Source organism: Hypanus sabinus, chromosome 7, assembly GCF_030144855.1.
Source record: "Hypanus sabinus isolate sHypSab1 chromosome 7, sHypSab1.hap1, whole genome shotgun sequence".
Classification (NCBI taxonomy): Eukaryota; Metazoa; Chordata; class Chondrichthyes; order Myliobatiformes; family Dasyatidae; genus Hypanus; species Hypanus sabinus.
In genome coordinates this window covers 30,558,981-30,577,862 of record NC_082712.1, presented here as the reverse complement: position 1 = coordinate 30,577,862, position 18,882 = coordinate 30,558,981, and the positions used below count along the sequence as shown (strand labels likewise).

Below are 18,882 nucleotides of genomic sequence, written 5' to 3'. Positions count from 1 at the left end.
CAGTGGATTTTGTCTACATGGACTTTAGCAAGGTCTTCCATGGGAGGTTGGTTAAGAAGTTGCAGTCACTTGGCATTTCAGATGTTAACCGGATTAGACATTGACTTCATGGAAGAAGCCAGCGAGTAGCTGGAGATGGTTGCCTTGCTGACTGGAAGCCTGTGAATTCTAATGTGCTGAAGGGACCTGTGCTGGGTCTGTTGTTGTTTGTCATCTAGATCAATGATCTGGCTGCTAATGCATTAAACTGGATGAGCAATTTGTGAATGACGCCAAGACTGGGGGCGGGGGGGTGGTGTAGTTGATAGTATGGAGGACTATAAAAGCTTTCAGCAGGATCTAGACCAGCTGGAAAAAAACAGGTTGAAAAGTGGCAGATGGAATTTAATGCAGTGTGAAGTGTTGCACTTTGGGAGGACCAACCAGGGTAAGTATTACCTGGTGAGTGGTAGGATACTGAGGAGTGCAGTAGCACAGAGGGATCTGGGAATACAGATCCATAATTCTGTGAAAGTGAAGTCACAGGTAGATAGGGTTGTAAAGTAAGTTTTGGCACGTTGGCCTTCATAAATCAAAGTACTGAGTACAAGAGTTGGAATGTTATGTTGAATTTGGGTAAGATGTTGGCGAGGCCTAATATGGAGTATTGTGTGCAATTTTGGGTGCCTACCTACAGGAAAGATGCCAATAAGATTGAAACAGTACAGAGAAAATTTACAAGGATGTTGCCAATACTTGAGGATCTAAGTTATTGAGAAAATTTGAATAGGTTAGGACTTTATTCCCAAGAGCATAGAAGATGGAGCAGAGATTTGATAGAAGTATATGAGGTTTTTTCCACTGAGGTTGTGTGAGACGACAAGTAGATGTAATGAGTTAAGGCTAAGTAGTGAAATGTTTAAGGGGAACATGAGGGAAAACTTCATTGAGTCTGAGAAGTGTGTGGAATAAGCTGCCAGCACAAGCAGTAGATTCAGGGTTAATTTCACCATTCAAGAGAAATTTGGATAGGTACGTGGATGAGACTGGTAAGGAAGGCTATGGTCCAGCTGCAGGTTGATGAGACTAGGCAGATTAATGGTTCAGTGCAGATTAATCATTTGGCACAGACTAAATGGGCTGAAGTGTCTATTTCTGTGCTCTATGAATCTATATTTGAAATATTTTTCAGTAAAATTTGTTTTATGACAGAGGAATCCTGCAAATCTTAAAACAAACAGATATAGCAGTTCACTAGAACAAGGTAATCCATAGTGAGGTGTAGATTCTCCATACAGACCACTGTGAAGGGGAAAGGAGACCATGGCAGGCATGGAGGAAGGGGAGTCCAAATGGAGCTTGAGTTTTGCTCTTGTGGTTTCCAAGGCCAATGGCTGAACCCGAAAGAACAGGTTTTACTTGTGAATTACACAGGGCCACCAAAGAAGCCGTGGTATGTATGGAGTAGTCAAGATCCCAGTAAAAAATATCCAGGAGTAGTATGTTATCTGAATAGTGGATGAAAATTGAACTCTTGTGAATGGAATAGTTTACACTGTTTGATCAAATGATAATACTCTCTTTGTATGTCTTACAAATACTGTGTGCATTTTCTCTTTGAGTCTGCTTTCTCATTGACACAGACTGTATATTTGGTGAGATAATAATGAAAACAACCAATTGTTCTGTGTCATGGAGTAGTGAAATTCTATTATTCATCATACAAATAACATTGCAATTTAAACTGGTGGCAGTGCATTTGCTGATTTGTGTATCACTCAGAGCGTGCTATTGCTGCTGATTTTAGTTCAATGAGATATATTCCTTGCTGCTTGCTTTGTAATTGATTTGTAGGTTAAGCCTTCAGCTAGTGAATAGGCAGTGAATTCCAAATCTTAACCTAATTACTTGGTGTGTACAAGCCAAATAATAATGGAAATGTATCTTGTGGACCAAAACTGCTTATTTGCATTTTGTTCAGATGACCACAGTGATGTCTAACTCTGTGCCATTTGACATGCATGCTGGGTCATCCTGGATCAAGAACCATTGGGGGGAAAAGCGTATCTGCAAGTTTGAAATGTCCGTGACAGAACCTGGAATCACAGATTGTGCAAGAAGGAAAACATTTGGGTTATACTATGTTATTGTAGAAGTATCGAGCATTTTTAGGCCGTGATTATCTAGCATACCAATCAAAATAACTAAAGAAACAAAAGCTGCACTGACTGCACATGCTGCTTGATGGCTGAATGTGCTTTTGAGACAGATGTGTTTTAAGAGCTGAAAGTAATGATTATGAAAAGATCCATATAAAAACAACTTCAAAGAGTGTCTGAAAAGCATATCAGACTGCTCCAAGTTGCTTTGGTTAGGGAGATCAGTGTTGATTTCAGAGATGAAAGAAAGGCCACAAAATACACTTGGGATTTAGATTATATTTACATGGCAGAACCTATCCACAGAGAAGCACATTGAGAAACATAGAACTGGGGACTGTGTTGTTTTGCAGTTGACTGCTATCCTTGCAATGCAGAATGACCTACTAAGTTGAAGTGGTACAAGTAGTTTGGAAAATTAAACCATCTTTTGGCAGTTTAATCTCGCTGCATTCGATGTCACCACATAGACCTCATTATGTAGTTAGTGATTATTGAAGCCACAACAATTCTGCTAATCATCAGTATGCAGGTGTTGCTCCCCACATTTATTAGAGCACTTGACCATGGCTGGTTGTACTACTTTTAAGAAACACCAAATTTTTTCCTTATATGTGCACACCTTCGACAATTATTTGGTTTAATTGCAAATTAAACCTAAATGTTGACACAGCATTGTATGTCATTGCAGGAACTTTGATACTCAGTTTACAGAATCACAGTTACATTATAGGGATCACTACAGTACCTATGTCAGACCAAATTGTCAGGTAGTAAAGATTATAGAATAGCATATGATTAACGTGAAGATGAACATGTCCAAGGCAAAATGAAGTTGTAGTGAAGCAAGATGTTCAATACTTGCGTGTAACAGCAAAGTCACAAAAGATGGCAACTGGTTATATAATATGCACCTTCTAGTGATGTCACACACATACTGCATGATTTGAATAAAGTTTGCAACAAGCTCACACTTGTGCCTACTTCTGGTCTAATGCTACGTGGTCATTGATCCATGGTGAGTTGCTGTGACAGTCAGTGAGCCACTTGCTCATTACAAAAGGGCTTTATTAAACAGGGCAAGAAGGCATTCTGGAGAATTCCTCTTAAGACAAGCTCAAACTATATTGAGGCTTTATAGTTAAAGATAACAGCTGGTGATTAAATATTGTGTTAATAGTTCTATTTACATGGTTTACCTCAACGTTTTGGATATATAAAAGTAACTTTGTCGAAGTATATATTTACAATGGGAGTACATCTTAAATGACATGATGACTTCAAACACCTGAGATGATCTGAAAACTTCTGAGAACATATCCATAAATACATTTTTATCAGTGTTTTGACAGATGGCTCCCTAGATATAAGACACCCCGCATATCGATTGACAGAACAAATCTGTCTTTAACTGTGTGTTAAGTGACAGGATGACCACTTAATCCTCCCCTGATCTCATTCTGGCAGTTTCAATGTGGGGCTATGTAACAAATATTCATTTGTTATATTCCCTTACTTAGTTCATAATGGTACAAACCCAGAGTGTCACACGTAGTGGTTGGTTTCAATGTCCTTAACCTATAAGTGGATACTGCATTGTATAAAAAGCATCTTTGTGTGAGTGTCAAAAGAAGAGATTGTGTCAAGATTCTAAACTATATCTCTCAAGTGATGCTGTTTGATTACTACTTGTGAGTTAATGGGTCATTGTTAAGCTTGAGTCTTGTGTATTATTATAATAATAATAATATCTGATTAATATTGACATATAGCCCCTACGTGTTATTGAGTCATACCCAGGGCTAGGCCCTTCAGCCCATGTTCATGCCAGCATCTGTGCTCATCAATACTAATTCCACATATCTACAACAAGTCCACATCCTTTTATTCCTTCACCAGTCTAGTGCCTGTAAGGTAATTATGTTTTCCTTACACTGCAGTAATGGAATGTGCCACAGACATTGTTGGAAGTACCCACTTAAAGATGTTAAAGAAAGAAAATACTGTATAGAAATGCACATTAGTATTAGTAAAGCAGAGGCTAAGTGTGTGATCTGGGGGAAAAAATCATCCAAATGTGACAAGAAAGATGGGACAGAGAGGGGAAAGGGAGGCATTTACTTCAAATACAAAAGAGCGTTACAGGTACTAAGGGTAGGCAGTGGATACTGAAGACAGGAAACTGTGTGGACTAGGTTAAGGCTGGGGCACTGTGCACTGAACAAAACATTGAAAATGACAGGGAAACACCAGACAGGATTGTGTGAGGAATGTCAGGAAGAAGAGTCAGTAGAACATGTAATTCTGAGTTGCAGCAAGTATGGGATACAGAGAGAGATGATAAGAATTAATCTAAGGGAATTGGGTGTACAGGAATTCACATTAAAAGGGTTACTGGGCATGGGTGAGAGAGCACAGGTCAGGGTACTTTTAGCTTTCTTAAGGGATAGAGGGTTTTTTTTATAGGATATGATGGATAAGCAGAAATAGGGTACTAGGATGACCAAAGAAGGAAGGCTGAAGTGTAGATTTGGGGGTGGGGTGGGGTGTGTGTATGTATGTATATATATAGATTTAGAATGCAAGTCTTTTGTCTGATCCACACTCCGGAGCAGAAGGTGGAGGTAATGTACCATTAAGCTGGGTGCCAACTGCTGTAAAACAAGAAGGAGAAGGCATTGTTCAAAAATGTCATCATGAAGTTGTGAAAAGTATGCATTAAGGGAGAAGTCATGGCTTTGTGGAATGCAAGAAACAGGAAGTGGAATAGGCTCTGTGACCCTGCTCTGCCATTCAATGTGGTCATGACTGTCCTGAATAAACTCTGAACTTCACTTTATGCCTTCACTCCCCATTGAACCAAAAATGTATCCATCTTGACTGAATATATTTGGCCTCTACAACTCTCGTGATTCTTTGAGAAAAGAAATTTGTACTCTTCTCTGTCTTGAAAAGTAGACTTTATTTTCAGAAACTGTGACCCCAGGTTCCAGATTGCCCAGCAAGGGGAAACCTCCTTTCATCACCTGTCTTGTTAAGCTCCCTCAACACCTAACTCTCAACCCTGCAAGCCTATAGGCCCAAACTATTCAAGCTATTATCATAAAAGACAGTCCCTTAAACACAGGAGGCAATTTGGTGACTTACCACTCCTTAAGACCAAAGCTACTCACAGTAGTCAGGTGTGGCCTCCCTAGCACCTTGTGCATTTGTACAGAGATTCCATCCTTTGTTTTCAAAGTTCAAAGGTTTGAAGCAAATTTACTATCAAAGTACCATACGTTACCCTTGGATTCATGCAGGCTTCACAGTACAATACTTTCAATGAAAAATTAAACACAAAGACTGACAAACAACCAATGTGTAAAAGAAGATAAACTGTGCAAATACAAAAAAAAGAATAAATAATACTGATAACATGAGTTATAGAGTCCTTGAAAATTAATTTATAGGTTGCGGAATCAGCTCATTGTTGAGGTGAGTGAAGTTAGCCATGCTGATTCAGGAGCCTGATGGTTGAAGGGCAGTAACTGTTCCTGAGGCCCCTGGATCTCATTCCTAATGGCAGCAGTGAGAAGAGAGCATGGCCTGAATAGTGGGTGTCCTCACGACTTTCTTGTGTTAGCACTCCTCGTAGATGTGCTTAATGGTGGTGGGGTATTTTCCTGTGATGGGCTGAGCTGTATCCACTACTTTTTGTATGCTTTTCTGTTTTTGTTTTGTGATGATGGTCAGTGTTGCATTTAGAGACATAATGTCATGGAAACGGATCCTTTGGCCTGACTGAAAATAATGAGGATGGATAATGGACTGCCATTCAACGGTGATAACGTCACCCATTGTTGATGAATCTGAAATGGATAACATCAAGATAGAAGTAGGAACTAAATATCTTCAGTTGATGCAACAGCCACTGGCTTTGTATCCTGAAAGTCTTTGTTGCTATTCGTCACGTAAGCAGAAATATTTTTCATATTGGATAGATTTTGTGACAAATTGATATAACGAATAAGGTAATTACAAATCCTGCAAAGGCAGAGACTGCGTTTTGGTTATTGCTGTGCTAAGTTTAGTGTATTTAATTTGTAAGACCATAAGACATGGGCCAAATGGTCTAATTCTGCTCTATCAAGTCTGTCATTCTATCATGGCTAATTTAAGTGTGCCTAATTCTGAGCATGCCCAGTGGTTTGGGTGTCATGATAAAGAAGGCAGCCATTTATTCTACAGCATGTAACAGAGTCTGTCTAATACAGGAATTTTAAAACTTTTTATGCCTTAGACCAATACTATTAAGCAAGGGGTCCATGGACTCCAGGTTGTGAACCCCAATGAATGACATGTCTCAAGGGCTTATCAGTTCCAGTTTGGAGTGGCATAATGATTTTACATTGGTGGCAGGGGAAAGGTCAAGGAATAATGCAGCTGCATGGTGAAATTGAAGACATCTAAGTTTGCATGCTGAAGTTTGTCAAATCAGCACAGGGATGGCATGTTTGCATTCTCCCAGATGTTAAAGCTGAAGTGGAATCCGTTTTTTTTATCATATACAAAAATTGATATGGTGTGAAAGGAGATGCTATGAATGCAAGGCATAAATAGCAATTAGAAGAAGTCATCAGGGAAATTACGTAATGTCTTGGAAACATCTGTACATTGTGCAGATGATTAATATAGTGCTGTGTGATGACCTAGTTTGGGATTTGCTTGCTTCAAGACTTGGGCAGCTCAGCTCAATGAGATTGACTGCTGTCAGAATGCAATCTAAAGCAGCTGTAGAAATGCAATTTATGTTCCAAGAAAATTGAGAAATTGGCATTTCCTTCACATACACATATTCAGAAGTAGCATACAGCAATTGCACTGGAGTTGCTAGTTAGAGAATTCAGTATTATTTAACTTCCAGCTTTAGCTTCCAAAATCCACCTATATAATCATCTTTTGAAAATTTGATTTGTATTTGACTGCTGGTGTTTGCATCAAGGCACAAGAAATATTGCTTCAAAAACTAATACCCACCAGAGAGAGCTGGATTTTCTGCATCACACACATAACGGTGAAAGAACTCAATATCCATGGAGGGAATAAACTGGTGATTTGACCCTCACTTGCTCATCATCTCTCTGGTGCTCCTCTTTCATACTTCCATGGTCCACTATCCTCTTCTTGGATTACTCTTGCTTTAGCCGTTTATCTCTCTTACTATCACCTCCACAGCTTCTTACTTGATCTCCGTTTCCCCCACCCACCCATCTTCACCCTCACCTGGTTTTACATACCGGCTGCAAGAGAAAATCTGAAGATGCTGGAAATCCAAGCAACACACACAGAATGCTGGAGGAACTCAGCAGGCCGGGCAGGATCTATGGAACAGAGTACAGTCGATATTTCGGGACTAGACCCTTCATCAGGACTGGAGAGAAAAAAGATGAGGAGTCAGAGTAAGAAAGTGGGTGGGGCGGAGGAAGAACCACAAGGTGAGAAGTGAAATGGGGGGGGCATGGGTTGGTGGGGTGAAGTAAAGAGCTGGGAAGTTGATTAGTGAAAGCGATACAAGGCTGGAGAAGGGGAAATCTGATAGGAGATCATAGAAGGGGAACAGTGAGAGTGGCTTTCACTGAACTCTTGTCAAAGGGAAGATTTAAACGTCTTCACAGCCTCTTCCAGGGAGGCCTACCCTGAAGAAGTTTAAGGGTCTTGGGCTGTTCAGTCCCACTCCATGGATGCTGCCTGACTTTGAGTTCCTCCAGCATTGTGTGCGTGTGTTTCCCAAGATTTCCAACATCTGCAGAATCTCTTATGTTTTTGGGTTTGCTGTATGCTGTTGTTTTTAAAATTTAATATACAGGATATCAGCAGAACCATTTCCCTTATTGCCCCTATGTGGTCATATCGTGTTAGCACTCAAAGTGAATCTACTTATGAACTCCATATGAATGCTCCAATTTGCCTACCAGAGCAACAGGTCCATAACAGATGCCATTTCATTGACTCTTCCCCCAACCCTGGAACATTTAGGACAGAGTTAAGGAAAAATTTCTTCTCCCAGAGAGTTGTGGGGGACTGGAATGCACTGCCTCAGAAGGCAGTGGAGGCCAATTCTCTGGATACTTTCAAGAAGGAGCTAGATAGGTATCTTATGGATAGGGGAATCGGGATATGGGGACAAGGCAGGAACTGGGTATTGATAGTAGATGATCAGCCATGATCTCAGAATCGTGGTGCAGGCTCGAAGGGCTGAATGGTCTACTTCTGCACCTATTGTCTATAACATCTGGACAGCAAAGATGCATACATCAGTATGCTCTTTTTTGTCTACAGCTCAACATTCAATGCCATCATCCCCTCAGAACTAATCTATAAGCTCCTAGACCTTGACCTCAATTCTGCCTTCTGCAAATGGATCCTCCGTTTCCACACGTGCAGACCCCTGTCAATTCAGATTGGCAATAACATCTCCTCCACAATCTCTACTGACACGGGTGCACCTCAAGGCTGTGTGCTTAGCCCCCCCACCTTACTCACTTTACACTTATGACTGTGGCTAAGAACAGCTTCAAAACCATTTACAAGCCTGCTGATGACACCACTGGTGTGGGCTGTATCAAAGGTGGTGATGAATCAGCATATAAGAAGGAAATTGAAAATCTGATTGAATGATGTCATAACAACAACCTCTCACTCAATGTCAGCAAGACCGAGGAACAGATTATAGACTTCAGGAGAGGGAAACCAGAGGTCCATGAGCCAGTACTCATTGGGGGATCAGAGGTGGAGAGGGCTAGCAGCTGTAAATTCCTAGGTGTTACTATTTCAGAGGACCTGGCCTGGGCCCAGCACATAAGTGCAGTTACAAAGAAAGCACAGCAGCACCTCGAATTCCTTAGGAGTTGGCGGAGATCCAGCAAACTTTGACAAGCTTCTATAGATGTCAAAGATCTATAGACAAGCTTTGACAAGCTTCTATAGATGTCAAAGATCTCTCCACTAAGAGTGGAGAGATCATTGACTGGCTGCATGAAATCACCAATTCCCTTGAAGGAAAATCCGGCAAAAAGTATGGATTTGGCCCAATACAAAGGTAAAGCCCTCCCCCATTGAGCGCATCTACCTGGAGTCCTGTTGTAGGAATGCAGCATCCATCAGGTCAAGCTCTCTTGCTGCTATTAAGTAGAAGATGCAAGAGACTTGGGGGACTAGCGCCACTAGGTTCAAGAAAAATTACTACCCCTCAATCATCAGGCTCTTGAACCAAAGGGGATAACTTCACTTGCCCCGTCATTGAAATGTTCCCACAACCAATGGACTTACTTTCAAGGATTCTTCATCTTATGTTCTCAATATTTATTTATATCTATAGTTGTGCATTTTTTTGTCTTCTGCACTATAGTTGAATGCCCAAGTTAGGTGGTCTTTCATTGATCCTGTTATAGATATTATTCTGTAGATTTGTTGAGTATGCCAACAGGAAAATTGATCTCAGGGTTGTATATGGTGCTATATATATACTTAGATAATAAATTTACTTTAAACTTTGAACTTTACTTACACGGTACTATTGAGTACCCACGATGTAAAGTATGGAATTTTGACCATTTTAAAGAGTGAAATACCACTTTGGGTTTGGTATCAAATAAAGCCAGAATGGTTAAGGGCACCACAGTTCTGTTTTCCCTTGAGGATGTTCATGAATCCTTTGGATTTTTTAACAAACCAACAGTTTCAGAAGTGAATTAACTGAAGTTAAATTTCCCAGTTGTAGTGGACATGAAGCTGATTCAGACCACTGGGTTACCAGTTCCATCATTTAACCACTACAGAGTAAAATCACAGCCCCTTTTCTGTACAGCTGAAAGTATAGGAGAATAGGGCAGTTTTCCTTGTTATATTGCTTTTCCAATCTGATATTTTATTAAATGTTATGAGCAAATGAAATCTTTTGAATTCAAGTTAAGCTGTATCATAGAGTACCTGACCACTCGTGTGTTTCATTTTCACTTAATTATACTCAGGGTATGGACATCAAATGAAAAGTCAATTATTACAAACTAGTCACATTCTACCTGTGATGGAAGAATTGAAAACTTCGGCTGATAAATGAGGTGTCACTTTACTTTGTTGTGGAATTTTTGTCCCTTTGTACTGGCCCTATTCAGATAATGGATTGTGTTCTGTCACATTGTCTATCTTGTTCTTTGATAGAGAGTTGAGAAGTTTTGGAAGCGAGCAGGTGAGCCATTTGTATAAACTACCCAGCCTGTGTCCTTTTCTATTAAATACAACGTTTCTGTGGTTGGGTCCATGCAGAGAGAGCATAAAGAGGGAGTAGGATGTGTTAGATGGTATTATCATCTAATCAAAGATGTCAGATTTACTCTGGTTAGGGACAATGGTCAGAATCAATAACTTGCCCAGAGATCCCTAGCCACAAGTGGAGAATTAGGCAGGAGTTCTGCTCCTGCTCATGACTTTTTGTATCATTTAGAGATACAGCACATAACAGGCCCTTCCAGCCCAGTGTTGCCCAGCAAGTCACCTGTATAACCCTAACCTAATTGCAGCGCCATTTACAATGACCAATTAATCTACTAGTCAGTATGTCCTTGAGCTGTGGGAGGAAACCCAAGCGATCGCGGAGAGAATGTACAAACTCCTTACAGACGGTGCCAGAATAGAACTCCAAACTCCGATACCCTCGAGCTGTAAGAATGTCATGCAAACTGCTACTCTACTGTGATCTGGTGATCCTTCAGTGGAAAGTCCTGTTGTAAGGGTGAGTGAGGACAAGATTTCCACCTTGGTGCAGTAATATGACAGAACTGATTAAGATGCTGGAGTTAGCAATGCATTTTTGTTAGTATGAGTCATTGCCTTTGGGACAGCTAATATCATTGGACCCTATTTGGATTGCCAAAGCCTTTCTGTTCTCACAGATGCTTTTCACATTGAACTATGCTCTGGTTTACAAGTGAGCCACCTGTACCATATGCACAGTGTCTTCTTGTTTCCCAATGCAGCTTTTAAAAATCATCATCCTGCTGTAGCTGCTGGCTTTCTCAAAAGCACTGTTTTAACAGTTAATTATTGGTTGTGCTTTTGTATATATAAAAAAAAATCGGGGAATTGTACTGCCAAGCACCCTTGGAAAACTTTGGTTTGAACGTAACCAGTGAGTGCTGGATTGCATTGCTGGACTCAAAGCCCTGCGATTCTGCTCTGGTCATTAGCAACAGCCTTTGTTTGTTTCTCTCCTCAGCTGGCAAGCTCTTGCCATGCACACAAATGGCTAATTGTGCACCAGTTAGCTCACAGCGAGTAGTAGTCATTTGCACAGCTTTCCCACTGATTTTCAGAATTCTATAGCTTAATGCGGACATTGTTCTTTCTGCTGAGTACCACAAGAAGAGGAGGCCTTGTCAAATCTATGTGGAGGGACATGGAAATGATGCTAAGCTCATCCAAAAAGCCATGATTGGCCTAGATAGAAAAAAAATCAGTCTTTTCAAAGGACTCTGTAGGTTTGTGCTGCTTTGCACTGCAAGCTCTGATGCCTCGTACCACTATACGCAGTCCCTGAATCAACTTGCGACATTTACCAAACTTCCACTGTAACTCTTTCTTTGCTAGGACTCCACTGATGGGTAGTCTGCATGTTGGCTAAGCCATAACCATAAACCATCGCCATATTTGATTGAATGATTTAAGGCTATGCTCCCAGTCCTTGAGTCCATGCTTTGGGAGCACACAGAATTCCTGTGTAAATTGCTGGAAGAGTGCACCATGTCACAAACTGCCACCCTTCCCTCTTGTCAGGTACCCCCCGCCTATCTGCAGTCAAATTTATGCTTCCTACTTTGGCCTCATCAGTCACTTCAGAACACAGTGCAGACAGGTCATCCTTGGCCCCTGGGAACTGTTAGAGTTTGCACAGAGCTTAATTCCTCCAGCCATAAGAGGCTGCTATTACTTTCTTCCCTCCTCAATAAAATGTTACAGATTATTCTTCTTATAGATATTCATACAATTTGAAATTAATCCTACTCACAATTATTATCTTGCATTTTGATAGCAAAAATTGATAGCAAGAAAGACATTATTTTGTAGCCTGGTTTGTAAAATCCTTCCTAATCAGTAGACCACAATCCGTCAAATTGTTGGCGGATTGGAAGCAACATCTCCACCTCATTGACAACACTGGTGCACCTCAGGGATGTGTGCTTAACCTGCTGCTCTACTCTCTCTACACCCTGTGTGGCTATGCATAGCTCAAACACCATCTATCAATTTGCTGATGACACAATCGTTGCTGGCGGCAGAATCTCAGACGGTCATGAGAGGGCATACAGGAGTGAGATATATCAGCTGGTTGAGTGGAGTGGTGTCACAGCAACAACCTTGCACTCAACATCAGAAAGACCAAAGAACTGATTGTGGACTTAGGAAAGGGTAAGACAGGTGAAAACACACGCACACACCAATCAGCAAAGAGGTGTCAACATCTCTGAGGATTGAACCTGAACATATTAATGCACACACACACAAAATTACCAAGGCTCCTTCCCTTGTTCTTCCCTTGTTCAGCCACTAAGGGGAACAGTGTCAATGTTAACAACGGGATAACTTCTAACACCGTAAACCGGAGAGTTGTTTTGTTATGTCTGCCCTCTTTCTGTGAAAGGGGACACCTCTGTTTTCCCTTTATTAGGGAGAGAGTGAGAGCCTGTGGCTTGTTGAATTGTCGGTGTAACGATTTGTTTTTGGTGTACTGCAGATCATGGTCTTTATTGGGGGGGCTTATCTATTGCGTGGTGGGTGGAGGGTGCTGATGCTTCTTGTGGGGGTGGTGGAAGGTTGCTGCTTTGGGGGGCAGTAAGGGGGGCCATGGGGCTCTAACATTTTAACTGTCACCCATTCTTTGGGGCACTCTTCTGTTTTCATGGATGTCTGCGAAGAAAGAATTTTATGATATGTATTATGTACGTTTCTCTGATATTAAATGGACCTACTGAACAGGATTTGAAAGGCACAGGAAGGCGACCTGTTGTAGCAGAATTTTAGTAGTCATATAAACAGGATGAGAATAATTAAGATCCATTAATAATTCTAAATCAAATTCTAAAATCACAGTGACCCAGTACAAAATTAAGCCGAATTTATGATTTATTTGTGATTTTTGTCATTTCCTCATTTTTGGCATCATAACTACAAATGAATCATGGAGAGATCAACGGTGCCTCTCTCTGCAGAATAAAAATTTCTATCCAGATCAGATTGCAGCACTGCCAGAATTTTTTTTGTTGTAATATATAACAACAGGAAGTGGTGCCTCTTCCCATTCTTGAAGCATTCCCAAAATTAACATTTAAGATTTTAAGACTGTGGCAAATTGGCATGATACATGATCGTGGAAAATGAATCGTACGTGCTAAGAAGGAGGCTGCCTTTACTGAACGGTGATTTGTTGTTTGATTAGGCAAGGGAAAGCGGATATGGCTGCAGTGTACTATGAACGGAACGATGTTGAAGGTCACCATTTTGGTCCCCTGTCAAAGCAGAGGATAGAAGCCACCAAAGCACTGGATGAGACTTTAAGAAAAATGAACGTGAAAATTAAGGTGAGGAAAATATGTGGCTGCTTTGTTAACGTATACAGTCCTTCTTGTGAAACTCACTACTTCATCAGAAGAAGCATCGCTCTTGTTTCAGATTCCTCATAGGTAATGTTGACTTTGTGTATCATTGATTTACACAATTTATGACTTTAAGTATTCAGCCTTTTACTTTTTAACGTAATGAGAGCTTTGTCTTTACCTGTGGTATTTCAGACCTTCATCACACATTTAAATGAATTTATTTTTCCTCGAATGCTCTTTGCCAATACATCATTTAGAATCCTCTCTGCCCTGGAGTAATGATACCTACTCACCGTCTAGCCTGTTATAATTTTACACATCTCAGTAGAGTCAGGCCCATCTGCCCAACCCATCTATGCTGATCAATTGTTTCTCTCACCAAATTTCTTGTTCCAATTAAATCAGCTCCGCTCAGCCTAGTCGGTCTTTTCTCATTGCATAATTTTCCAGCCTTTGCAAAATCTTTATAATTCCCTAGTGCAGACTTTTCCTAGTGCTGCTATATCCTTCCCTGATGTGGTGAGCAGGAATGTCCAGGGTACCAGGCTGATTTTATGCCTCAGAGTATTCTCTCCTAAAGACAGGAGGCATAAAATCAACCTGGTACCGTGGATAATATTAACTTCTTATAATATTTCAAATTATACTGTTATTTAATAGGTTTTCTCTTGTCCTCTTTGTTACTGTTCATTTTTAAAAATAACAAATTTTATGACATATGTAAGTGATGATGAGCCTGATTCTGATATGGGTCTCTATTGCAGACTGAGAGAGGGAAGGGGGCAAGGAGAGGGGAGTCATGGTTGGGAAAGAGGAAGGAAGAGGGGAGGGAGTGGGAAGCACCAGAGAGACATACTGTAATGATCAATAAACCAGTTGTCTGGAATCAAATGACTTTGCCTGGTGTCTCAGAGCCACCCCTCTGCCACCTGTCCCACACACTTCCCAAGGTACTCCATCCTTGCTATTCCCAATATCCTTTGCTCCCACCAGATTTACAAACTTGCTCTTTGCATTTTGACTAATACAGCACTGTGCAAAAGTCTTAGGCATCGCACCCCCTCCCCCCCCTCCCCCCCTCCCCCCCCCCCCACACACACACACACACACACACACACACACACACACACACACACACACCCCTTCACTGTCTCATTCATACTCCTTGTGATTAGCACAAAATACACCATTTAGTTAGACACAAGCTTCTCAATTCAATGTTGATTTTCCTTTCCTAACTAGTGCATCTCTAATGCTAATCTATGTCTATGCTATCTCTTCCCATGGTTCACTATTCATTTGAATTGAATTGAATTTCAATTTATTGTCATTTAGAAACCACAAATGCAATGCAGTTAAAAAAAATATGACAACGTTCCTCCAAAATGATATCACAAAAGCACACAACAAAACAGACCACACCAGAAAATCCACATAACGTTTGGCAATCCCCAAATCCAGAGTCTGGAGAGGCTGCTGTGTATTAATATCGCGCTACCATCTTAGTGTGTTCCCCAGAAAGAAGCTCCAAATCCTCCAGACAAAACAAGACTACCCAGACACACCAAGTCAGGAGACCAACTCTACCACCCAACAAACCAAAAACTAATGCTACAAGACCTACACAAACCACATAGTTACATAAAGTTACAGTTAACATATAGTTACAACAGTGCAGACAATACCATAATTGATTTTAAAAAAAGACAATGGGCACAGTAAAAATAGTCCAAAGATGTTAAAAGACTATAAGTTCGAGTGAAAACACCACACAGTTTCCACAGGTCCTCAGGGTCCCGAGAGACTCGTTATCCCAAGCTTTTTCTTGCTTTTTTTTCTGTGACCTCTGATACTGCAAGCCCGAAATTAAAATAAAATTTACTCAGCAGGTCAGATGGCATCTGGGGAGTGTGAACATTGAGTTAACATGTCAGATTGATGAACTTTCATCAGAAGATTATAAATTTACAGCTTCAATCTCTATTGCACATTTGTTAATTAGGGTGGATAATTATTTGCCAGTATAATCTTTGGAATGATGTAAAAGGAGCTTGAAAAGGTGCAGAGAAGAAATGCCTGTAAAGGCATAGAGAGGAGTATACTGCCCACGAGGACTGTGGAAACAGAATTGCTCAAATGATTCTAGTAGTGAGAGATCTCAACTACAAGTTTAAACTAGAGAAGTTAGAGATGTTCTCTTGGAGGAATGGTCGAGAGGTGTTCAAGATCGTGGCAAGTTTTGATAGGTTAAATAGAGCAATATTGTTCCTAATGGTTCAAGGATTTGTGGCACCAATTTTGAAATTTTGACTAGGGAGTTGTGCATGAAATAAGTTTGTAGCTAGCAGTCAGGAATTTTCTGCCCATAAGGATGGTGGAAACAGAATCAGTTCTTGTCTCTAGATGGGAATTGGGTAGGTATTGGGAGAGAGAATAATTTGCAGAGGCATGGAGAAAGAGCAGGGGTGTGGGACTGGTAGGAATGTTCTGTTAGTTCTGGCATCGATTCAGTGGGTTGAATGGTCTTGATGTCTACTATAACAATTACATAATTCTATCACACATTGAATCACACCAACATGTTGGAGGAACTCAGCCTGAAATATCGACCCTTTATTCCTTTCCATAGATGCTCAGTGACCTGTTGAGATCCTCCAGCACCCGGGGGCGGGGGGGGGGGGAGGGGGAATGGTGTGTGTGTGTGTGTGTGTGTGTGTGTGTGTGTGTGTGGCTCTTGATTTCCGGCATCTGCAGAATCTGTCTTTGAATTGGACTGATTTTGGTTATTGGAAACAAAACCAAGTTGGTCCCTCAGCAATGAAATAATGATTCAAGCCTTCTGTTATACTGTTGAGATAATTCTGAGACAGCCCCATAAAGCAAAGTAATATCTATTGACTCCGGATAATCTCAGTGCCACGTTGTCCTATGGCCAAGCAGTGATGGGTCTATACTTAAGTTGAAATGTGAATTGTGTTAACAGTGCCAGAAAAGAGCTGAAGGAGAACTGTTTAAATTCTGCTTTGCATCATTTGCAGTTGTACTGCTGCCAGCAGAGAGCTGAAGCTGCGTGATGCTGGTGCTGAATGTGGCCTCACACTGGTTACCTAAATACAATGTGCTGTCAGTTTGACAATGTCATTCAATGCAAAGCCTGCGTGTTGTGCACATGTTGTTGATGCCACTGCAGTTCCTTTGTGAAGAGTTACACTGCACGATTTCTGCCACCTGATTAATATTTAGCTGGACGGTGAATGTGGGAGAGTAGATAGCAACAGTTATTCTCCTTCCTGATTGTGTGAGTCCACATAGATCCAGACCACCTTCAGAGATGGTTGAGAAGAATTTTGTTTTTGTAAGTGAATGCTAATCCTTGCCATGGACATAGTATTAGTTTGGGAAATGAAGCTTTATTTTTAAACCTGTGCTGAACTTATTGTTCACATTCAACCTTATCTTAAACCTACCACTGTTAAATTATTGACATGTTCCTGAATAATACCCAAATTAAATTACTCTGACTTGAACTTGGTCACACCTCTGCAGCATACTGCCTGCCTAAATCAAACACGACCTAACATAAGCATAAGAGACAGTGGAAATCCGGAGTAACACACACAAGATGCTGAGGAACTCAGCAGGTCAGGCGGCATCTTTGGAGAGGAATAAGCAGTATGGGCTGCGACCCTCATCAGAACTGGAAAAGAAGGGGGCAGAAGGTAGGGGGTGGGGAATGTACTTTCTCTAACATATGCTTGGCTCCCCGTCTCCGACACATTCATTTCTGAATCTTCCATCTTGTTTGCGAAATCCTCTGTGGGTTTTGTTCACAACCTACCCCTTTGGGACCTGGGATCAGGATGAAGCATCCTCAGTTTCTTGAGTTTGATCTGCCATGAGAAGGAATGTTTTGCAAGCAGTTTAGAGAAACTTGGAATGGACAAGCGTTCTTATGAGGGGATAGTTGGATAATTTAGGCTTGTACCTACGGGAGTTCAGAAGAGCGAAAGAGAACTTGAATGTAGCATATAAAATTCTAAGGGTTCTTGATTGTTTAGAGGTCGAGAAGATGATTTCTCTTGTGGGAGAATCTAGTACCAGGGACCAATGTTAAAAACAGAGGCAGAGAGAGGGAATATTTTTTTCTCCTTAGTCTGTGCTCTTTGAAACACAGTGAAGGAGAATCCTTGGTTGTTTTAACGTATGTTTGGATAGATTCCTGATGAGCACGGGAGTGAAAGTTTCGTAGGGGTAGGTGGTACTGATCAGCTTATCCATGACCTTATTAAATAATAGAACAGACTAAAAGGGCTGAGTAAATTGCAAATTTCTGTGTAAAATCTTGGCTGGCCTGTGAATTAACTACATTCAGTGGTCACTTTATTAGGCATAGCTATACACATTGATGAAAATATTTAATCATCCAGGCATATGGCAGCAGCTCATACATAAAAGCATACAGACATGGTCTGAACATAGTTGATGTTCAGACCAGACATTGGAATGGGGATAAAATGTGACCTAAGTGACTTTAACCGAGGAATGTTTGTTTGTGCCAGACAAAGTAGCTTGAGTATCTGAGATACTATTGAGCTCCTGGGATTTTCATGCACAACAGTCTCTAGAGTTTAAAGAGAGTAGTGTGAAAAACAAACAAAAAAAAATCTCACCCCATCCTCCCACCACCCTACCAGAGATAGGGTTCCTCTTGTCCTCACTTACCACCCCAATAGCCTCTGTGTTCAGCACATAATTTTCCATAACTTCTGCCATCTCCAGCGGGATCCCATCACCAAGCACACCTTTCCTTCTCCCCCCCCCCCCACCCCCCACTTCCTCCCTCTCTACCATTCAGGGCCCCTAACAGTCTGATGCTCCCGATGTGTCCTCCTGCATATCGGTGAGACCTGACATAGATTGAGAGACAGCTTCACTGAGCACCTACGCTCCATTTGCCAGAAGAAGCAGGAACTCCCAGTGGCCACCCATTTTAAGTACACTTCCCATTCCCGTTCCGATATGCCAATCCATGGCCTCCTCCACTGTTGTGATGAGTCCACACTCAGGTTGGAGGAGCAACACCTTGTATTCCATCTGGGTAGCCTCCAACC

At 41.2% G+C, this 18,882-nt stretch overlaps 1 protein-coding gene across 1 annotated transcript in view; it reads left to right on the top strand.

Moving 5' to 3' along the window:
* Window positions 1–18,882, top strand: part of enpp6 (ectonucleotide pyrophosphatase/phosphodiesterase 6) — a 55,952-nt gene that overhangs the window by 16,098 nt on the left and 20,972 nt on the right. The window contains exon 4 of the mRNA XM_059974352.1: window positions 13,612–13,753. Coding sequence (XP_059830335.1) covers window positions 13,612–13,753 — 142 coding nt within the window. The remainder of the gene's footprint in view (window positions 1–13,611; window positions 13,754–18,882) is intronic.